Source organism: Aythya marila, assembly GCF_965140915.1.
Source record: "Aythya marila genome assembly, chromosome: W".
NCBI classification, from domain to species: domain Eukaryota; kingdom Metazoa; phylum Chordata; class Aves; order Anseriformes; family Anatidae; genus Aythya; species Aythya marila.
Genome location: NC_139081.1, coordinates 8,315,608 through 8,339,864, shown reverse-complemented (window position 1 = coordinate 8,339,864; position 24,257 = coordinate 8,315,608). Strand labels below are relative to the sequence as shown.

Here is a 24,257-nt window from a genome sequence, read left to right as displayed (position 1 = left end):
CATCATCACAGCACCGACAAGGTGGACATTTTACACACACACCACCCCTCATCCCTTCACCACACTAACATCTCACAGTTACTGCTTTCTCAAATTCTTCACAACTTGTACATTCCTAACAATCATCCTGCACATATTTTGCCCGTTACTTCTATCAACTATCATCCTTATCTCAAATTCCTTGAGCCCCACGTTGGGCGCCAAAAAGGACTGTCGTGGTTCCGCTCGAGTGGGCAGCCGAGCTCCACCACAGCCGCTCTCTCACTCCCCCTCCTCAAAGAGGAATGGGGAGAAAATATGTGAAGAGGGCTCGAGGGTTGAGATAAGGACGAGAAAAATCACGCAATAATTATTGTAACGGGCAAAACAGACTCAGCATAAGAAGATAGTAAGATTTATTGCCTATTACTAACAAGCTAGAGAAGTGAGAAACAAAGGAAAAAGCAAACCAAAAGCACCTTCCCCCCCATCCACCCTCTTCCACCTCCTCCCCCCGAGCGGCGCAGGGGAACGGGGGAATGGGGGTTATGGTCAGTCTACAGCACTTCTTCTCTGCCGCTCCTTCTCGGTCACTCTCGTCCCCTGTGCTGTGGGGTCCCACCCACGGGATGCAGTCCTTGATGAACTGATCTGGCGTGGGCTTCCCACAGGCAGCAGCTCTTCCAGAACTGCTCCAGATATGGGTCCGTACCACGGGGTCCATCCCTCAGGAGAAAACTGCTCCAACCTGGCTCCCCTACGGGCAGCAGCTCCTGCCGGGTCACCTGCTCCTGCGTGGGCTCCTCTCCATGGGCTACAGGTCCGGCCCGGAATCTGCTCCGGCAGGGGTCTTCCACAGGCGGCAGCCTCCATCGGTGCAGGGCCACCTACTCCACTGTGGTCTCCTCCACGGGCTGCAGCGTGGAACCCTGCTCCACCGTGGTACTCCATGGGCTGCAGGGGGACATCCTGCTTCACCATGGTCCTCACCACAGGCCGCAGGGGACTTCTGCTCTGGCGCCTGGAGCACCTCTCCCCCTCCTTCTACACTGACCTTAGTGCCGTTCCTCACTCCCTTCACTCTCCCGGCTGCTATCTAGCGCAGCGTTTTTTTCCGTCTTAAATATGCTCTCACAGAGGTGCAAACAACATTGCTTATTGGCTCAGCTCTGGAAAACAATGGGGCCCTTCCCAAACATGGGGCAGCTTCTAGATCTTTCTCACAGAAACCACCCCTATGGCCCCCTGCTACCAAAACCTTGCCACGTAAACCCACTACAGCCCCATCCCCCCCCCTCTAAAAAAGGTACTTCTCATCAGTAGCCAGTAGGCCTGGTGTCATATAGACCTTCCCATGATCAAGAAACACAAAATTATATCAGTAGCACCAGCCTCAGAGCCACATATTAATCTGCTGGTGCTTCCTGTTCCTTTCAGTATTGATCCCTGCTACTGGAAGGAAGGATGGAGAAAAACACTACCTGTGTATCTTATCCCTCAACAATTGCCCCAAAGTCATAAAGTCCCTTTTGATCCCTCTTGGACTTCTCTTTGCTACCTCATTACTGCCAACATGAAAAAACAATAAAGGGTAATCAGAGGGACATACCAGGTGAGTGACTTTGAATGATGTCTCTTACCTGGGCCCCAGGGAGACAGCAGACTTCCCTATGGGTTGGGTCTGGACGGCAAATCAGGCCCTCTGTTCCCTTCAGAAGGGAGTCCCCTATGACAATAACCCTTCTTTCCCCCCCCTTTGGTGGAGGTTGTTGTGATGCAGGGTATACGCTGACTTGCCCCAGGCAACTCCCCCAATGTGGATGGACCTTTGTCCACATCATTTGCCTGCCCATCAAGTTCCAGAGCCTATTCCTGTTGTGTACGGGCACCTGGGAAGGTGAAGTAGGCAGCAGGTAGGTTCACCTGCTGTGTCAAGCATGAATCTGTTTCCACTCATCTCTTAGGTCCCTCCTTCTACCTGGTGGCAAGGGGGTAGGGGAACCTTAATTTCTTGTGTTATGTCTGGCTGAGCAGCGTGTCTCAGGGACAGCAGATTACTGTCCCACCAATCTCCTTCTCTGGCTCTCTGATGCTCCTCAGCCTGCCCGCCTCCTCCCAAAGCTCTGCCACCCTGGCAGCAAAGCTGTTCTTCAACCTGGGCACACCTCCTACAGCTGTGCTTGCTACCGCCATCCTGTAGTGGCATAAGAATAGGGCATACACAGCAGCCTGACACTTGGGTGGCAGCATGTTTCCCCCAGAGCTATGTCTGGGAGGCTGCATCAGTTGTGGTGGGTGCCGAGCTCCAAGAGGTCATGGCCTTCTGCCAGGTGGATGCCATCACTCCCTGATCCATCTGCTACACCATGCCCTTTTTCCCTCCCACTCCAGTCACTCACACTCCCTAGGGGCTGCCTTTGTATGGGGGGGGGGGGGGGACGCTCCTGGCTCTACCCAAGCCTCGTCAGCCACCCTCATGAAGGCTGCCAGCTCCCTCAGCTGCCTTGAAGCGTTTCAATGCAGGAAACCCCCTGCACATTACAATCCCCTGCTCCGATGCAGAACACGTCTGTTCCAGAGCCAATCACTGCATCCAGAAGCATTTGTTAATCTGCTTTCCATTTTGAATAGTATTTTGTAGAACAATAATCTATCCTTTTAGGTACCTTCACTAATACCCACTGAAAATACATCACATAGAGGGAGCAGTCATTCACACTATATTGTCATTAAATATACCTCTTCAGGAATCTACTCTTTGTAACCTCTACCGTATCTCAGATATCACTTCCCAACTTCTCTTCCTAGCCTCACATCTAGCAAAGTCAACCCAGCATCTTACTTGGAAGAGAGGTAGTAAGTACATTAAGTAGATCTTACTCAATGAGCCAAACTCATTCCTCAACACATCCTCACACCTGCCACCAGCCACTTAGATTTATCTACATAACTACTTAGAAATCAAGCTTATGAATCATTGTCAGTATATATAACAATATAAAGCTTGATCACTGAACTTTCAGTAAAACTAAGCACAATGCTGCTTCTGAAATTTTTAAGTAGCACCAATCAAATTATTCACAGCTTCTTTGTTCCATCAGACAGCCAAGGCATATTACATCAAGTCCTATTTCTAGTCGCTATCTACCATTCATGCATTAATTAGTAGCATATTCAGCTCAAGTCATCTCTTTTACTTCATGCATTTAGATTTGACCAGGAAAGCTGTGTGACTGCTATGTCACATATAATAGCTTGCAAGAACAAAGAACTAAAAATAGTTGTACATTGTCATCCTTCCGCTTTATAGGATGCAAAATTGAAGTTTCATACTTCTACATAATACAGCTACACTAAATCCAGACAATATAAATGGCACTGATATTTCATCCCCAATACAGTAATTGCAGTCAATTTGCAAGGCTTCAGTTTAAAACCAGAATCAGCGGGGGAACTGAGACTCATTCTACATGTACAACATCAGTGGTACAGCCAATTTTCCCAGTTGTCATTGTCCATAACAGTATTTCTGAATAAAAGCATTCCAGGTTTCCTCTGTGTAGCTAATATATTAAACAATTCATTTAGACTGATTTTTCCCTCTTTTTGAACATTCAAGGTAGTAGACTTTGCAAAACTGTCTTGAAGAAGCATACTTAATATGGTCACCAAAGCCAGCTTTGTAAATATGCAAATAAGTGTTTTATTAAGACCGTAGACCATTTTTACAAACCTCCCTGTCCTGGTTTCAGTTAGGACAGAGTTAATTTTCTTCCTAGTAGCTAGTAGAATGCTATGTTTTGGCTTAGGATGAGAAGAGTCCTGATAACATGGTGATGTTTTAATTGTTGCAGAGCAGTGCTTACACTAAGCCAAGGACGTCTCAGTTTCTCACTCTGTCCTGCCAACAGGCAGGCTGGGGGTGCAGCAAGATCTGAGAGGGGACAGACTCAGAACAGCTGACCCAAACTGGCCAAAGTGGGTATTCCATACCATCTGACATCGTGCTAAACAATATATAGGGGTGACAAGCCGGGGGGGGGGGGGGGGGGGGGGCTGGACTGCTCGGGGTTAGGCTGGGCATCGGTCAGCGGATGGTAAGCAATTGCATTGTGCATCACTTGTTTGTACACATTATTATTAGTAGTACTATTATAATCATTATTGTTATTATTATTTTCCTGTCTTAATAAACTGTCTTTATCTCAACTCACAGGCTTCACTTTCCCATTTCTCTCCCCCATCCCAGAAAGGGAGGGGGGAGGGTGAGCAAATGGCTGTGTGGTGTTTAGCTTCCGGTCTGGTTAAACCACAACAGTCCTTTTGGCACCCAACGTGGGGCTCAAAAGGTTGAGATAATGACATATGTGACCAGAGTGTGTTAAACTAAAACTGGTATAAGTATTAGACCTGCTTAATACTTGCTAGTCATAATGCTGATTGCTTTAATCTCAAGTCTGCTACACCTGTTTTCCAAATCGAGTCTTACAGCACGTTACTTTCCATATGTGCTCTCTGTCATGCGGTTTATCCTTTCCAGGCTCTGGTTTAAGATCATTATGGTACTGTGCGTTGTAACAGTGGCTTATAAGACAATGAAATTTCTGGTCATGACTCTAACCTGGTATTTGAACTATGCACTGTCATAGACTCTATACTTTGGAAATCATATCTCAGAAATTACACCTATTGCCCTTTTTCATCAGGGAGGGGACAGGGGAAGATATTTTTTCCTACTTGTTCACTCTCCCTTTCTCCTTCACCACCCTCTTATCCTCCGAGCTAGTTAAGATTGTTCCCCAATATGTTGAATATCCTTGGGATACTCAGACCAGCATGGTCTTGTTGTTATGTCTCCTGAATCCACTTCAAGTTTTCTTTAAGGTTAAACAACTACTTAGGAATCTCATCCAGAGATCTGTCCTGAGGCAGAATAGTTGTGAGTGGCAGGGAGCCTGGGAGGATATGGGCAGGTTTTTAGAGCAGTGGGTACCTCCAGTGTTTTAGAAATTCACCCCTGAACAACTGCAAAATCCTAAAATAATGATAGGATGCTTGAAGGGTGTCATGACTCCGGCAGTTCCAAAGTAACACAAATCACTGTAACGTGCTGGGATCTGGCCCATGCCTATCGAGCTGCAATTGATACTACTTTCAACCTAGTGACAGACCCTGCGGCCACTCCAAGTCCTGTGACAGGCCCAACAGCCACTCAAACCCCTACAACAGACCCTGCAGTCGCTCCAGCTCCTGTAGCTGGGTCAGAGAAACGAGCTGTAGCAGTGCAAGTTGCCCCTGTAGAGAAGGTGAAAAAATGGTATAGAGAGCCAGGTCGTTTAGAACGCAGAGTCTTCTGCTAAATCTAGGTATAGAGACGACGATGCTGGGCCATCATGGATTCAGCAGGAGGAAGATGAGGATGACGAAAAATCAACAGTAAGTACCTGAAACCTATACCAGCGTGAGCTACGAGATGTGCAAAAAAGATTTTGGTCGCTGCATAGGTGAGCAGCTTGTCACCTGCCTGCTCCATTGCTGGGACACGGGAGCCAATTGAGTGGAATTAGAGGGCAGAGAAGACAGGCGGCTAGGATCCCTTGCTAGAGACGCAGGCATTGACAAAGCAATTGCAGATGGAGCACAATCTCACAGCCTCTGGAGGCGTCTCCTCTCAGCTGTGAGGGAAAGGTATCCCTTCAAGGAAGAACTTTTATGTCTACCAGGCAAGCGGACCACTATGGAGAAGGGAATCCAGTACCTGAGGGAATTAGCCGTACAGGAGGTGATTTATGAGGATCCAGACCATGGACAAACATCCACAGATACAGATGAAGTCAGGTGTACATGACCCATGTGGCAGATGTTTGTACGGAGTGCAACATCATCACATGCCAGCTCATTGGCAATAATGGCCTAGAAGGATGAGGAACCCACAGTGGATGAAGTGGCTAAACAACTCCGGCAGTACGAAGAAAGTCTCTCCTCTTCCTTACAGGCCTGCGTCTCAGCTGTGGAGAAACTTTCTGAAGAGTTCCACCAACTTAAAGAGAATCTATCTTCATCCCCACCTGAACCAACCAGTGTCCACCGACCAAAAGAGAACACTGTGGAGAAACTTTCTGAAAAGGTTCACCAACTTGAAGAGAGATTATTCTCCTCCATACCTGTACAGAGCAGTGTCTCAGCTATCAGGGGTAGTCGTTCATCCACACAAGGAAGACGATATGGTGGGTACTCACCCCGTGCTACCCTGTGGTTTTACTTACGAGACCATGGAGAGGACATGAGAAAATGGGATGGAAAATCTACCGCGACCCTAGAGGCACGGGTACGTGAGTTGCAAAAGAAAACAATCAGGAAGAAGGGATTCTCTGAAAAGTTTGCTGCTCCAACTTCCAGCAGACAGTCCTTCAAACACAGAAACGAAGAAGATTCCGACCAGGATTAGGGAGGCCCTGCCTCCAGCCAGGGGGAGGAAAGGGATAATCGAGTTTATTGGACTGTGTGGATTCGATGGCCTGGCACATCAGACGCACAGAAGTATAAGGCTTTAGTAGACACCGGTGCACAATGTACTCTAATGCCATCGAGCTATAAAGGACCAGAGCCCATCTGTATTTGTGGAGTGACAGGGGGATCTCAGCAGTTGACTGTATTGGAGGCTGAAGTGAGTCTGACTGGGAATGAGTGGGAAAAGCACCGTATTGTGACTGGCCCGGATGCTCCATGTATCCTTGGCATAGACTATCTTAGAAGAGGATATTGCAAGGACCCAAAAGGGTTCCGGTGGGCTTTTGGTATAGCTGCCTTAGAGACAGAGGGCATTAAACAATTATCTACCTTACCTGGTCTCTCAGAGGACCCCTCTGTTGTGGGGTTGCTGAGGGTCGAAGAACAGCAAGTGCCAATCGCTACCACAACTGTGCACCGGCGGCAATATCGCACTAACCGGGACTCCCTGATTCCCATCCATAAGCTAATTCGTCAATTGGAGAGCCAAGGAGTGATTAGCAAGACTCATTCACCTTTCAATAGTCCCATATGGCCAGTGCGAAAGTCTAATGGCGAGTGGAGACTAACAGTGGACTATCGTGGCCTGAACGAAGTGACGCCACCACTGAGTGCTGCAGTGCCGGACATGCTGGAACTTCAGTATGAACTTGAATCGAAGGCAGCCAAGTGGTACGCCACAATTGATATCGCTAATGCATTTTTCTCCATCCCTCTAGCAGCAGAGTGCAGGCCACAGTTTGCTTTCACTTGGAGGGGAGTCCAATATACTTAGAATCGACTGCCCCAGGGGTGGAAACACAGCCCTACCATTTGCCATGGGCTGATCCAGTCTGCACTGGAGCAGGGGGAAGCTCCTGAACACCTGCAGTACATCGATGACATTATTGTGTGGGGTGACACAGCAGAGGAAGTTTTCGAGAAAGGGAAGAAAATAGTCCAAATCCTTCTGAAAGCTGGTTTTGCCATAAAACAAAACAAAGTCAAAGGACCTGCACGAGAGATCCAGTTTTTAGGAATAAAATGGCAAGATGGACGTCGTCAAATCCCAATGGATGTGATCAACAAAATAACAGCTATGTCTCCACCAACTAACAAAAAAGAAACACAGACTTTCCTAGGTGTTGTGGGGTTTTGGAGAATGCACATCCCAAATTACAGTCTGATTGTAAACCCGCTCTACCAAGTAACCCGTAAGAAGAATGAGTTTGAATGGGGCCCTGAACAACGACAAGCCTTTGAACAAATTAAGCAGGAAATAGTCCATGCAGTAGCCCTTGGGCCAGTTCGAACAGGACCAGATGTAAAGAATGTGCTCTACACTGCAGCCGGGGAGAACGGCCCCACCTGGAGCCTCTGGCAGAAAGAACCTGGGGAAACTCGAGGTCGGCCCCTGGGGTTTTGGAGCCGGGGATACAGAGGGTCTGAGGCCCGCTATACTCCAACTGAAAAGGAGATACTGGCAGCATATGAAGGAGTTCGATCTGCTTCAGAGGTGGTCGGTACTGAAGCGCAGCTCCTCCTAGCACCCCGATTGCCGGTACTAGGCTGGATGTTCAAGGGAAGGGTCTCTTCTACGCATCATGCAACTGATGCTACATGGAGCAAGTGGATTGCACTAATTACTCAGCAGGCTCGAATAGGAAACCCCAGTCGCCCAGGAATATTGGAAGTGATTATGGACTGGCCAGAAGGTAAATACTTTGGGATATCATCAGAGGAGGAGGTGGGTCGTGCTGAAGAAGCCCCACTGTACAACCAGTTACCAGAAAATGAAAAGAAATATGCCCTGTTCACTGATGGGTCCTGTCGTATTGTGGGGAAGCATCGAAGATGGAAGGCTGCTGTATGGAGTCCTACACGACGAGTTGCAGAAGCTGCTGAGGGAGAAGGTGAATCGAGTCAGTTTGCAGAAGTGAAGGCCATTCAGCTGGCTTTAGACATTGCTGAACGAGAAAAATGGCCAGTTCTCTATCTCTACACCGATTCATGGATGGTAGCAAATGCCCTGTGGGGATGGTTACAGCAATGGAAGCAAAACAACTGGCAGCGTAGGGGCAAACCCATCTGGGCTGCTGCATTGTGGCAAGATATTGCTGCTCGGGTAGAGAACCTGGCTGTGAAAGTACGTCACGTAGATGCTCATGTGCCCAAGAATCGGGCTACTGAAGAACATCAGAACAACCAGCAGGTGGATCAGGCTGCTAAGATTGAAGTAGCTCAGGTGGATCTGGATTGGCAGCATAAAGGTGAATTATTTATAGCCCGATGGGCCCATGACACCTCAGGCCATTAAGGTAGAGATGCAACATACAGATGGGCTCGTGACCGAGGGGTGGACCTGACCATGGACGCTATAGCACAGGTTATTCATGACTGTGAAACATGTGCTGCAATCAAGCAAGCCAAACGGTCAAAGCCTCTTTGGTATGGAGGACGATGGCTGAAATATAAATATGGAGAGGCCTGGCAGATTGATTCCATCACACTCCCTCAAACTCGCAATGGCAAGCGCCACGTACTTACAATGGTGGAGGCAACCACCGGATGGCTGGAAACATACCCTGTGCCTCATGCCACCGCCCGGAACACTATCCTGGGCCTTGAAAAGCAAGTCCTATGGCGACATGGTACCCCAGAAAGAATAGAGTCAGACAATGGAACTCATTTCCGAAACAACCTTATAGACACTTGGGCCAAAGAACATGGTATTGAGTGGGTGTATCACATCCCCTATCATGCACCAGCCTCCGGGAAAGTTGAACGATACAATGGACTGTTAAAGACTACATTGAAAGCAATGGGCGCTGGGACATTCAAAAACTGGGATACGCATTTGGCAAAGGCCACCTGGCTAGTCAATACTAGGGGATCTGCCAACCGAGCTGGACCTGCCCAGTCAAACCTGTTACGTACTGTAGATGGGGATAAAGTTCCTGTAGTGCATGTAAAAAATATGCTGGGTAAAACAGTCTGGGCTACTCCTGCCTCAGGAAAAGGCAAACCCATTCGTGGAATTGTTTTCGCTCAGGGACCCGGATACACTTGGTGGGTGATGCAAAAGAACGGAGAGGTCCGGTGTGTACCTCAAGGAGATTTAATACTGGGTGAGAATAGCCCATGAACTGAATTGTACCATGTTAATTGCTATATAATACTGTATGTTATCACTACTATGACTACTATAGGTGACTAATTAGAATGTATGGAAAAGAGTGTAACCTGAGCATGACATAAATGGTATGGAATAAGGGGTGGATAGATGTCCTGGTTTCAGTTAGAACAGAATTAATTTTCTTCCTAGTAGCTGGTGGAATGCTGTGTTTTGGCTTAGAATGAGAAGAGTGCTGATAACACCCCGATGTTTTAATTGTTGCAGAGCAGTGCTTATACCAAGCCAAGGACACCTCAGACTTTTGCTCTGTCCTGCCAACAGGCAGGCTGGGGGTGCAGTAAGAGCTGGGAGGGGACAGACCCAGGACAGGTGACCCGAACTAGCCAAAGGGGTATTCCATACCATCTGACGTCATGCTAAACAATATATAAGGGTGGCTAGCCGGGGGGAGGGGGCCGGACTGCTCGGGGTTAAGCTGGTGTCCTGGTTTCAGTTAGCACAGAATTAATTTTCTTCCTAGTAGCTGGTGGAATGCTGTGTTTTGGCTTAGAATGAGAAGAGTGCTGATAACACCCCGATGCTTTAATTGTTGCAGAGCAGTGCTTATACTAAGCCAAGGACATCTCAGCCAACGGGCAGGCTGGGGGGTGCAGTAAGAGCTGGGAGGGGACAGACCCAGGACAGGTGACCCAAACTAGCCAAAGGGGTATTCCATACCATCTGACGTCATGCTAAACAATATATAGGTGGCTAGCCGGGGGGAGGGGGCCGGACTGCTCGGGGTTAAGCTGGGCATCGGTCAGCGGGTGGTGAGCAATTGCATTGTGCATCACTTGTTTGTACATATTATTAGTAGTAGTACTATTATCATCATTGTGTTATTATTATTATTATTATTATTATTATTATTATTATTATTATTTTCCTGTCTTATTAAACTGTCTTTATCTCAACTCACGGGCTTCACTTTCCATTTCTCTCCCCCGTCCCAGAGAGGGAGGGGGGAGGGTGAGCGAACGGCTGCGTGGTATTTAGCTGCCAGCCGGGTTAAACCACGACAGTCTTTTTGGCGCCCAACGTGGGGCTCGAAAGGTTGAGATAACGGCAGATCTGACCAGAGTGTGTTAAAATAAAATTGGTATAAGTATTAGACCTGCTTAATAGTCACTTGTCATAATGCTGATTGCTTTAATCTCAACTGTGCTGCGCCTGTTTTCCAAATTGAGTATTATAGCACGTTATTTTCCGTATGTGCTCTCTGTCATGTTGTTTATCCTCTCCGGGCCCTGGTTTCAGACCATTATGGTACTGTGTGTTGTATCAGTGGCTTATGAGATGATGAAATACCTGGCCATGACTCTAACCTGGTATTTGTACTCAGTAACATCTTCGATTCTGTACTTTGCAAACTGTATTTTGGAAACTATTAGCAATTGTATCTGTTGCCTTTTTTCATTAGGGAGTCAATCTGTGGAGGGGAAAGGGGAAGATAATTTTTCTTACTTGATCACTCTCCCTTTCTCCTTCACCACCCCTGTACCCTCCTTGATCACTCTCCCTTCCTCCTTCACCACCCTCTTATCCTCCGAGTTTATTACAATAGCTCTCCAAGATATTGAATATTTCTGGAATACTCAGAATACCATAGTCTTGTTGTTCTGCCTCATGAATGCACTTCAGGTTCTGCTTAAAGTTAAACAACTACTTATGAAGCTCATCCGGAGATCTGCCCGGAGGCAGTATAGTTGTGGGTGGCAGGGAGTATGGGTGGATATGGGCAGGCATCTAGAGCAGTTAGCACCCCCAGTGTGTTGGAAATTCACCCCTGAACAATGGCAAAATCCTCAAAAACTGGCAGAATGCTTGAAAAAAAGGTGTAATGATTCTGGCAGTTCCAAAGTAACACAAATCATTGTAACGTGCTGGGGCCTGGCTCATGCCTATCGAGCTGCCATGGATACTGCTATCAACTTAGTGACAGACCCTGCGGCCACTCCAAACCCTGTGACAGATCCAACGGCCACTGTGACCCCTACGGTGGATTCTGCAGCCGCTCCAGTCCCAGCTCCTGCAGCCGCTCCAGTCCCAGCTCCTGCAGCCGCTCCAGTCCCAGCTCCTGCAGCCGCTCCAGTCCCAGCTCCTGCAGCCGCTCCAGTCCCAGCTCCTGCAGCCGCTCCAGTCCCAGCTCCTGCAGCCGCTCCAGTCCCAGCTCCTGAAGCCGCTCCAGCTCCAGCTCCTGAAGCCGCTCCAGCTCCGGTTCCTGCAACTGCTCCAGCTCCTGTAGCCGCTCCAGCTCCTGTGGCCGTGCCAGAGAAACGAGCTGTAGCAGTGCAAGTTGACCCTGCAGAGGGCATTCCAACCCCTGTGGCAGACCCTGTAACAAAGTCAGAGAAACGAGCAGTAGCAGTGCAAGCTGCCCCTGTAGAGAAGGTGAAAATATGGTATAGAAATTCAAGTCGTTTAGAACGCAGAGAGTCTTCTGCCAATCCGGGTAAGGCTTCTGCCAAAACTAAGTATAGAGATGACGAAGATGATGACGACGCTGGGCCGTCAAGGATTCAGGAGGAGGAAGATGAGGATGCCGAAAGAGCAACAGTAACTACCCGAAGCCTAAACGAGCGCGAGCTACGAGATGTGCGAAAAGATTTTGGTCGCTGTATAGGTGAGCAGCTTGTCACCTGGCTGCTCCGGTGCTGGGACTCTGGAGCCAATTGTGTGGAATTAGACGGCAGGGAAGCCAAGCGGCTGGGATCCCTTGCTCGAGACGCCGGCATTGACAAAGCAATTGCAGATGGAGCACGACCCACCAGCCTCTGGAGGCGTCTCCTGTCAGCTGTGAGGGAAAGGTATCCCTTCAAGGAAGAACTTTTATGTCTACCAGGCAAGTGGACCACTATGGAGAAGGGAATCCAGTACCTGAGGGAATTAGCCGTACGGGAAGTGATTTATGAGGATCCAGACCTCAAACAAACATCCACAGATCCAGATGAAGTCAAGTGTACACGACCCATGTGGCGGAAGTTTGTACGGAGTGCACCATCATCATATGCCAGCTCATTGGCAATAATGGCCTGGAAAGAGGATGAGGAACCCACAGTGGGTGAAGCAGCTAAACAACTCCGGCAGTACGAAGAAAGTCTCTCCTCTTCCTTACAGGCCTGCGTCTCAGCTGTGGAGAAACTTTCTGAAGAGTTCCACCAACTTGAAGAGAATCTATTGTCCTCCCCACCTGAACCAACCAGTGCCCACCGACCAAAGGAGAACACTTGGGAGAAACTTTCTGAAAAGGTTCACCAACTTGAAGAGAGATTATTCTCCTTCGCACCTGTACAAAGCAGTGTCTCAGCTGTCAGGGGTAGGCGTTCACCCACACAAGGAAGACGATATGGTGGGTACTCACCCCGTGCCACCCTGTGGTTTTACTTACGAGACCATGGACAGGACATGAGAAAGTGGGATGGAAAATCTACCGCGACCCTAGAGGCACGGGTACGTGAGTTGCAAAAGAAAACAATCAGGAAAAAGGGATTCTCCGAAAAGTTTGCTGCTCCAACTTCCAGCAGACAGTCCTTCAAACACAGAAACGAGGAAGATTCTGACCAGGATTAGGGGGGCCCTGCCTCCAGCCAGGGGGAGGAAAGGGACAATCGAGTTTATTGGACTGTGTGGATTCGATGGCCTGGCACATCACGCGCACAGAAGTATAAGGCTTTAGTAGACACCGGTGCACAATGTACTATAATGCCATCGAGCTATAAAGGACCAGAGCCCATCTATATTTGTGGAGTGACAGGGGGATCTCAGCAGTTGACTGTATTGGAGGCTGAAGTGAGTCTGACTGGGAATGAGTGGGAGAAGCACCGCATTGTGACTGGTCCGGATGCTCCATGTATCCTTGGCATAGACTATCTTAGAAGAGGATACTGCAAGGACCCAAAAGGGTTCCGGTGGGCTTTTGGTATAGCTGCCTTAGAGACAGAGGGCATTAAACAATTATCTACCTTGCCTGGTCTCTCAGAGGACCCCTCTGTTGTGGGGTTGCTGAGGGTCGAAGAACAGCAAGTGCCAATTGCTACCACAACTGTGCACCGGCGGCAATATCGCACCAACCGAGACTCCCTGATTCCCATCCATAAGCTAATTCGTCAATTGGAGAGCCAAGGAGTGATCAGCAAGACTCATTCACCTTTCAATAGTCCCATATGGCCAGTGCGAAAGTCTAATGGCGAGTGGAGACTAACAGTGGACTATCGCGGCCTGAACGAAGTCACGCCACCACTGAGTGCTGCAGTGCCGGACATGCTGGAACTTCAGTATGAACTTGAATCGAAGGCAGCCAAGTGGTACGCCACAATTGATATCGCTAATGCATTTTTCTCCATCCCTCTAGCAGCAGAGTGCAGGCCACAATTTGCCTTCACTTGGAGGGGAGTCCAATATACTTGGAATAGGCTACCCCAGGGGTGGAAACACAGCCCTACCATTTGCCATGGGCTGATCCAGTCTGCACTAGAGCAGGGGGAAGCTCCTGAACACCTGCAGTACATCGATGACATTATTGTGTGGGGTGACACAGCAGAGGAAGTTTTCGAGAAAGGGAAGAAAATAGTCCAAATCCTTCTGAAAGCCGGTTTTGCCATAAAACAAAATAAAGTCAAAGGACCTGCACGGGAGATCCAGTTTTTAGGAATAAAATGGCAAGATGGACGTCGTCAAATCCCAATGGATGTGATCAACAAAATAACAGCTATGTCTCCACCAACTAACAAAAAAGAAACACAGACTTTCCTAGGTGTTGTGGGGTTTTGGAGAATGCACATCCCAAATTACAGTCTGATTGTAAACCCACTCTACCAAGTAACTCGTAAGAAGAATGAGTAAAAGAATGAGTAAAATTGTTGCACTGCTCTGCAACAATTAAAGCATCGGGGTGTTATCAGCACTCTTCTCATTCTAAGCCAAAACACAGCATTCCACCAGCTACTAGGAAGAAAATTAATTCTGTGCTAACTGAAACCAGGACAGCTGGGCATCGGTCAGCGGGTGGTGAGCAATTGCATTGTGCATCACTTGTTTGTACATATTATTATTATTATTATTATTATTTTCCTGTCTTATTAAACTGTCTTTATCTCAACTCACGGGCTTCACTTTCCATTTCTCTCCCCCGTCCCAGAGAGGGAGGGGGGAGGGTGAGCGAACGGCTGCGTGGTGTTTAGCTGCCAGCCGGGTTAAACCACGACACTAAACAACTCCGGCAGTACAAAGAAAGTCTCTCCTCTTCCTTACAGGCCTGCATCTCAGCTGTGGAGAAACTTTCTGAAGAGTTCCACCAACTTAAAGAGAACCTATCTTCCCGCCCACCTGAACAAACCAGTGTCTAAGCTATCAGGGGTAAGCATTCATCCGTGCAAGGAAGAAGATATGGTGGGTACACACCCCGTGCCACCCTGTGGTTTTACCTTCGAGACCATGGAGAGGACATGAGAAAATGGGATGGAAAATCTACCGCGACCCTAGAGGCACGGGTACGTGAGTTGCAAAAGAAAACAATCAGGAAAAAGGGATTCTCTGAAAAGTTTGCTGCTCCAACTTCCAGCAGGAAGTCCTTCAAATACAGAACCAAAGAAGATTCTGACCAGGATTAGGGGGGCCCTGCCTCCAGACAGGGGGAGGAAAGGGACAATCTAGGACTGTGGGGATACGATAGCCTGGCACATCAGATGCACAGAAGTATAAGGCTTTCGTAGACACCGGTGCACAACGTACTCTAATGCCATCGAGCTCTTTAGAGCCACAGCTCATCTGTATTTATAGAGTGACAAGGGGATTTCAGCAGTTAACTGTATTGGAGGCTGAAGTGAGTCTGACTCAGAATGAGTGGCAAAAGCACCGTAGTGTGACTGGCCCGGATGCTCCATGTATCCTTGCCATAGACTGTCTTAGAAGAGGATATTTCAAGGACCCAAAAGGGTTCCGGTGGGCTTTTGGTATAGCTGCCTTAGAGACAGAGGGCATTAAACAATTATCTACCTTACCTGGTCTCTCAGAGGACCCCTCTGTTGTGGGGTTGCTGAGGGTCGAAGAACAGCAAGTGCCAATCACTACCACAACTCAGCACCAGTGGCAATATCGCACCAACAGAGACTCCCTGATTCCCATCCATAAGCTAATTCGTCAATTGGAGAGCCAAGGAGTGATCAGCAAGACTCATTCACCTTTTAATAGTCCCATATGGCCAGTGCGAAAGTCTAATGGTGAGTGGAGGCTAACAGTGGACTACCGTGGCCTGAATGAAGTCACGCCATCACTGAGTGCTGCAGTGCCAGACATGCTAGAACTCCAGTACGAACTGGAATCAAAGGCAGCCAAGTGGTATGCCACAACTGGTATTGCTAATGCATTTTTCTCCATCCCTCTAGCAGCAGAGTGCAGGCCACAGTTTGCTTTCACTTGGAGGGGAGTCCAATACACCTGGAATCGGTTGCCCCAGGGGTGGAAACACAGCCCTACCATTTGCCATGGACTGATCCAGTCTGCGCTGGAGCAGGGGGAAGCTCCTGATCGCCTGTAGTACATCGATGACATCATTCTGTGGGGTGACACAGCAGAGGAAGTTTTTGAGAAAGGGAAGAAAATAGTCCAAATCCTTCTGAAAGCCGGTTTTGCCATAAAACAAAATAAAGTCAAAGGACCTGCACGAGAGATCCAGTTTTTAGGAATAAAATGGCAAGATGGACGTCGTCAAATCCCAATGGATGTGATCAACAAAATAACAGCTATGTCTCCACCAACTCGCAAAAAAGAAACACAAACTTTCCTAGGTGCTGTGAGGTTTTGGAGAGTGCACATTCCAAGTTACAGTCTGATTGTAGGCCTGCTCTACCAAGTAACCTGTAAGCTGTAAGAAGAATGAGTTTGGATGGGGCCCTGAGCAATGACAAGCCTTTGAACAAATCAAGCAGGAAATAGTTCATGCACTAGCCCTTGGGCCAGTTCGAACAGGACCAGATGTAAAGAATGTGCTCTACATCGCAGCCAGGGAGAATGGCCCCACCTGGAGCCTGTGGCAGAAAGAACCTGGGGAAATTCAAGGTTGACCCCAAGGGTTTTGGAGTCGGGGATACAGAGGATCTGAGGCCCACTACACTCCAACTGAAAAGGAAATACTGTCAGCATATGAAGGAGTTCGATCTGCTTCGAAGGTGGTCAGTACTGAAGTGCAGCTCCTCCTAGCACCCCAGCCTAGTACCGGCAGTTGGATGTTCAAAGGAAGGGTCCCGTCTACACATCATGCAACTGATGGTACATGGAGCAAGTGGGTTGCACTGATTACTCAGCAGGCTCGAATAGGAAACCCCAGTCGCCCAGGAATACTGGAAGTGATTATGGACTGGCCAGAAGGCAAATACTTTGGGATATCATCAGAGGAGGAGGTGGTCCGTGCTGAAGAAGCCCCACTGCACAACAAGCTACCAGAAAATGAGAAGCAATATGCCCTGTTCACTGATGGGTCCTGTCGTATTGTGGGGAAGCATCGGAGATGGAAGGCTGCTGTATGGAGTCCTACACGACGAGTTGCAGAAGCTGCTGAGGGAGAAGGTGAATTGAGTCAGTTTGCAGAAGTGAAGGCCATTTTAGATATTGCTGAATGAGAAAAGTGGCCAGTTCTCTGTCTCTACACCGATTCATAGAGGGCAGCAAATGCCCTGTGGGGGTGGTTACAGCAATGGAAGCAAAACAACTGGCAGCGCAGAGGCAAACCCATCTGGGCTGCTGCACTGTGGGAAGATATTGCTGCTCGGGTGGATAATCTGGTTGTAAAGGTACGCCACGTAGATGCTCATGTGCCCAAGAATCAGGCTACTGAAGAACATCAAAACAACCAGCAGGTGGATTATTTATAGCCTGATTGGCCCATGACACCTCAGGTCATCAAGGTAGAGATGCAACACACAGATGGGCTCATGATCGAGGGGTGGACCTGACCATGGACGCTATAGCACAGGTTATTCATGACTGTGAAACACGTGCTGCAATCAAGCAAGCCAAACGGTCAAAGCCTCTTTGGTATGGAGGATGATGGCTGAAATATAAATATGGAGAGGCCTGGCAGATTGATTACATCACACTCCATCAAACTCGCAAGGGCAAGCACCATGTACTTACAATGGTGAAAGCAACCACTAGATGGCCGGAAACATATCCTGTGCCTCATGCCACCGCCCGGAACACCATCCTGGGCCTTGAAAAGCAAGTCCTATGGCGACATGGTACCCCAGAAAGAATAGAGTCAGATAATGGGACTCATTTCCCAAACAACCTTATAGACACTTGGGCCAAAGAACATGGTCTTGAGTGGGTATATCACATCCCCTATCATGCACCAGCCTCCGGGAAAGTTGAACGATACAATGGACTGTTAAAGACTACGCTGAAAGCAACGGGTGCTGGGACATTCAAGCATTGGGATATGCGTTTGGCAAAGGCCACCTGGTTAGTCAATACTAAGGGATCTGCCAACCAAGCTGGACCTGCCCAATCAAACCTGTTACCTACTGTAGAAGGGGATAAAGTCCCTGTAGTGCATGTAAGAAATATGCTGGGTGTAACAGTCTGGGCTACTCCTGCCTCAGGAAAAGGCAAGCCCATTCATGGAATTGCTTTTGCTCAGGGACCTGGATGCACTTGGTGGGAAATGCAGAAGAATGGGGAGGTCCAGTGTGTACCTCAAGGGGATTTAATACTGGGTGAGAATAGCCCATGAGTTGAATTGTATTATGTTAATTATTATCAAATACTGTATGTCAGCACTACCATCATTACTATATACCCTAGATGAAAATGGTAATTAATTAGAATGTATAGGAAAAGAGTGTAACCTGAGCATGACATAAATGGTGTAGAATAAGGGGTGGATATGTCCTGGTTTCAGTTAGGACAGAGTTAATTTTCTTCCTAGTAGCTGGTAGAATGCTATGTTTTGGCTTAGGATGAGAAGAGTGCTGATAACACCCCGATGTTTTAATTGTTGCAGAGCAGTGCTTATACCAAGCCAAGGACGTCTCAGTTTCTCACTCTGTCCTGCCAACAGGCAGGCTGGGGGTGCAGCAAGAGCTGGGAGGGGACAGACCCAGGACAGCTGGCCCAAACTAGCCAAAGGGGTATTCCATACCATCTGACATCATGCTAAACAACATATAGGGGTGGCGATCCAGGGTGGGGGGGGCGGACTGCTCAGGGTTACGCTGGGCAGCAGTCAGCTGGTGGTGAGCAACTGCATTGTGCATCACTTGTTTTGTGCATATTGTTATCATCATCATTATTGTTATTATCATCTTCCTGTCTTAATAAACTATCTTTATCTCAACTCACAGGCTTTCCTCAACACTCTTTCCCATTTCTCTCCCCCATCTCAGAGGGGGAGGGGGAGCAAACATCTGTGTGGTGTTTAGCTGCCAGCCAGGTTAAACCACAACATTCCCAAAGCAACGCATTGTATTCCACAAATAAGAGAAGGAAATTAAGTGCTTCACTGACTCAACTGCTGCCATGTAATCAAGCAATCCCATTACTGTAAGGTCCATCATGCAACTTCACTGACTAGCTCATGTTTTCCAGAAGACTCAAGAAAAATTATCTAGAGATATTTTTGCTAACTAATTCTTAACTGATTTTAACTGCCATTTTTTCACAGTCAAAACTACATGTAAACAACAAAAACAGCCACCATGCATATGAAATCCTAATACTACACTATATGCATTTATAAATAATTTCCATAAATATACTATCAATCCCATCATTAATCACTGAATATTTATTGATGAACTTTAGTCTGATCAAAATACCAAAGCTCAATGTAGGAATTAAATACTAGTAAAATCCACCAGCTGTTCTTGACAAGGGTAAACTAGAAGCTTACTTGATACGGTTTGTGCTGACACTATGCCTAGATCACAGCTGAACACAGGTATGCAAAGAGAAGACAAGCCATCAGTATAAAACAAGAAAAAGTCAAACTTGAAGCATAAGGAAACAAATCTAAAAGAACCAGTGCTGGTCAAATCCTTTAACCAAAACCTTCCTTTTAGCAGAATCTTACAAGTACAAAAATAATTAGAATATACAGTAGAGGATCAAGTTTGTGTATTACAGACTAAGTTTGTCTCATGTTTTAAGTTTATTCAGTTTTAATTGCCTCGATAGTCAAGTGTTATTTCATTACTGAGTATAAACACTGTAGTAAGCTGCACAATTCCTGCACGGTTCCTGCACTGTATTTGCATTACTACTAGCTGTCAGCAGTACCCAGTTAGCAATTAAACTTGGCATGCGTACAGAAGTGTCTCATTTCTTAGAAATCACATAGCTATACAACATTTTCCCAGACTTTAAAAAGATCATTTGAATGTGGTAAATTTGGAACAACAAAAAAAAAAAAAAAAAAAACAATAAAAATACATTAAGGCCTACTTATTTGAAATTTCTTCCTATGATGTCATTTCCCCTCCACTTATTTTTCCAATAATTCCATAACATTAGGTATCTGACACTAATTAACAATGAAAAGTGACCTATGTAAACAGGCAGATCATTAAATAAAGCAGGACAAAAGGTAAGTCACCTGAAGTTTTAGCACATTAATTCAGTAACTGAGCTTCTGATTTACCTGATCTGCTAGATCTACTAGTATGAATTTAAACTTACCAACAGGTTTTGCTGCATCCTTCCAATTAACATCAGACCTTTTCAGCCACTGCCTATGCATTTCCAAAGCAAGAACTCCCAGATATTTCAAGACTGTCAAACATATTCACTTGCAACAAGGAGTAGAGGATTTAAGTCCTTTTTAAAGCATGTGATTGTGCACATCATAATTACATTAAAAACAATACTTCAGATATGGTTAAAGATGCCCCTCTTCCACACCGTTTTTCATTTTTCAGAAAGTTTTATAAAAGCATAGGTAAAATGCCTACACTGGGAGATGCTTCAATCTACAGTGAACTGCATCAAATCAGAAATTGTCTTTTGTACAGTTATTAAGCTCCTTTTATCAGTTCTGATTTAACCACAATATAATGCTCTTCACTTATTATTAGAAGGCTACACCCTTCTGGTCTTTTTACACATTTGCAGGATTAAATCAGGAAAAAATATTTTAAGATAGTGAACTTCCATGATGAGTTTCCTAGACATCTTGGTCTTTGACAGTGGAGCCAATGCAACAAAGACTGGATGCACGGAGGGGGGAATGCACACAACCAACCACATTTTCAGCATGTTTAGAACACATTTAACAGCTCCAGAAGCAGTAGTCAACACTTCAGTTATATTTATGCAGGTTTTCTTTCTTCACATTGACCCTTGCCAACATTACTCAATCCCCCTCCCCTTTAGAGGCTATACAAAGATACTTTCTCCTTTCACAACTATTCACTGAAGCCTACTCCACTGCCAAAAACAAGCAAAGCCCACACTGGGTGTGTCTCCTAGAGGATAAGGGATCTTTTATTTAACACGCCTTGGCTTTATTTTCACAGTGAATCCCTAGCTTTAATGTAGTGGGCCAAGAAACCCTCCTTATGTGCACTACTGTCATTCCTCATCACTCGCAAACAGAATCAAGTGCAAGCAAATGGAAAAAAAAAATCTCAATGCTGCCAAACTTAAAAAAAAAAAAAAAAAAAAAAAAAAAAAGCCCTATTTCTGGCTTTGCCGGACCTGAGGAACCACAGATGTGCTTCAGACCTCTAGAAAGGGAGAGAAAGAAAAAAAATATTAAGATAATAATAAACTTAGATTTATTTATTTATTTATTTATTTATTAAGTGATTGCCTCTGAGCTGAGCTCACCCTAGACTGGAGGGAAGCACAGCAAGCCTAGGGAAGCTCTATTACTGTTCCTTCAGAAAAATAAATAGCCATGCAGAGGAACACGTTTGTAGATTGCGCGTGGACAGTGCCCGGCACGGCTCAGCACGAACAAAAGGCTCAGGACCACCCGGGACGGAGGTACCGGCCCTGCCTGCCTCTGCTTTGCCAACCGCTCCACTGTGGGGGTGGGGGACAAGAAAAAAATTAAGCAGCCTCTTTCATCTGGCATCCCCTTTCGAAGGGGAAATAAACAAAAATGAAAACAAAGCGTCCGGTCGCCAGCTCCTCCACAGTGCATCAGCAAAAACAAATCGGAACCCCGTGGAAGTTTGATCACTCCCTCTCGAGGGGGATACACACAGCCGTATGTGGGTCCGAGGCGAGGCAAGCCGCCCCCCTCCACCCGCGGAAGAGGTTATTCACCTCCGTGGCCCTTTAAACAGGGGCAGGGAGGAGTTAACTGAAGGTGCTCATTAGGCAAGAATGGCGGAAGAGCAGCGGCAGCCGAACAGCGGCGGGAGGGGAAAAAAGGATGAGTATTACTCCGTTCCAGCAGGAGGAAGAGCAACCCTCGCTCCCCCCCGTTGTCATGAAGCACCTCATCCCAAAGCAATTATCCTCTTGTCCACCTCCTTCCTCCCCCACCTCACTGTCTTCCCGGAGCATACCCGCGCTCCCCTCCTCCACTCGGATTTCATCCCCTTCCTCCGGCTCGCCGCTGCCCTAGAAATGCCTTTGTTTGCGGCTCCTCTGCTCAGCCCCGCCGCCGCCCCATAAATCCGCTCTCGGGATCCCGCATTCGTTTTTATTTCTTTATTTTGGAACACGACGTATTTCCCCACCCCCATCCCTGTGTGCCGTCTTCTGCTGATTCATTTCCACCGACGGCCCCGGGGGGAGGGGCCGCGGCGGAGCCATCTCCTCCCTATTGTAGTGGGGAGTATAGCGACGATTCGGATTGCCGGGGGTGGGCGCTGGGAGGGGACAAAACCGAACAGGATTACACAGCCTGGATTACCGGGAGCGGGCACGGCGCAGTACGAAAGTTAAAGGGACAGGATTCTCTCTACTCTTTCGCAAACTCACTACCTGCTGGGTAGGAACGATGGCACCGGGCTGAAGTGGAAGGCCGCCGACGGGGCAGAGTGGCAGAAAAAAGTTTTATCTAAGAGAGAGATGAAGGACTTATATATTCTGGAGGCGAAGGGAAGGAGACTGGCAGAGGAAGTTGCACAGCCTAGGTTACAGGATGGAATCGAAGGGGTTGCGCCGACCTGAGCGCTGGGGGCAGGGAGCAGCTTCGCCAGGAACAGGACCGGCAGAAGGCCCTCGGCCACCAGGGCCGCAACGAGTAGGCGGTTCCCGGAATAACAGGTGGGTGACAGGCTGGTGGGACCCGCGGTGCGGCTGGCAGCGCCCTTATCCAGGCAGCTGAGACAGCGACCCAGCTCCGGAGCGCGGCCCCGGCCGGTAACTCACCGACTTGCAGGACGTTATCGACGCAGCCACCATCGAGCAGAGATATACCCTTGCGGAAGGGCAGGCGACTTTCGCCAGCGGCAGTGTCTGCAGCACCGCCGGGTGCGGTGCTGACGGCAATTCCCCCAGGGGTGGCGGGGTCCTCAGCGCCGGTATTGAAGGAGGAGTACATGCAGATCTCCCTCTCGCTGCGGGGAAAGGACCAGTAGACGATCCTGCGCTGTACCGGCTCTGGGATCCGCTCGAACCGCTCCTCCACCCGCTGGAAGGGCCACTTCTCCGCCACCTTGCGAGCCGCGATGTCCAGCAGAGATTCGGGGCTCTGGGTCTTACCAAACGGCAGTAACCCCAGGGCAACTGTGGTGGTGACGGCGGCAGTGGTGGTAGCAGCAGCTGCCGCTGCTGTTGCGGAGGAGGAAGAGGATCCGGCACAGAACGCCCCACTGCCAGGTTCGGCGCAGCCCACCCGCTGGCCTGGCCTACAGCTCGAACCATAACCGGCTCTGCAGCAGAAACGCTTTGCGGGGAAAGGGAGCTGACCACGCTCCGCCATGATTGCACCGCTTCTAAACAGGCAGCGGAAGTGCCTATACCCTATAAACGGCACCAGGAAGGCCGATGGTCCCGCCCTTCTGCCATATAAGGGTAAAGGACGGGCACTTTGCCTCACCCAAGTGGGGGGTCAGGTCGGTGGTCGCCGGTCGGCACTATATGCAAATCGCCGGCACAAACAGAAATAGAATTGCTAGAGGAAGGCTTATTGCTCGCGCTGGCGGGGAGGAGTGGGGAGAAGAAATCATGCTTCACGCGCGCCCGCCCATCCCCCACCTAATACCATCACCCCCACCCGGCGCGAGGATACTATTCCGCTGTGTCGCCCTTCTTTCTTCCCACCCACATCGCTGATGTCAGGCACGCAAACTCAGGCTGCGTCTTGCGCGCATGGTGGGAAAAACGAGGGTGGGGCCTGGTGGCGCTCCCTCTCTGACACCTTATAGGAAATGGAATGGGGGGGAAGCAAACCGTTCACCTCTGCTGGAAACGCTAAGGGTGGAGGCGGGGTGAGGGGAACTGCGCTAACAGCAGGGAAATATGGTAACGGCTGAGGCGACTGCCCTCGCGTGAGGAAAGGCTAGGGTTGGCCAGCCTCTATCGCCTTGGCCGGGGGCAGAGCTTCTGGGAGACTCCTCGGAGAACAGGTGGGGGGCAATAAGAGTCGTGGTGGCTGTCCTCATGCGTGACCGGCGCGACCCGTGAAGCGGTTCCCTCAGCCGCACCCCCAACTCTTTCCACT

At 48.3% G+C, this 24,257-nt stretch overlaps 1 protein-coding gene across 1 annotated transcript in view; it reads right to left on the bottom strand.

The window, feature by feature from the left end:
* Positions 1 to 23,983, bottom strand: part of LOC309889543 (zinc finger SWIM domain-containing protein 6-like) — a gene marked incomplete at its 3' end in the record, with an annotated part of 239,723 nt that extends 215,740 nt beyond the window's left edge. Inside the window, exon 1 of the mRNA XM_082782392.1 lies at positions 22,964 to 23,983. Coding sequence (XP_082638518.1) covers positions 22,964 to 23,516 — 553 coding nt within the window. The 5' untranslated portion in view covers positions 23,517 to 23,983. The remainder of the gene's footprint in view (positions 1 to 22,963) is intronic.
* Positions 23,984 to 24,257: the final 274 nt, after the last annotated feature.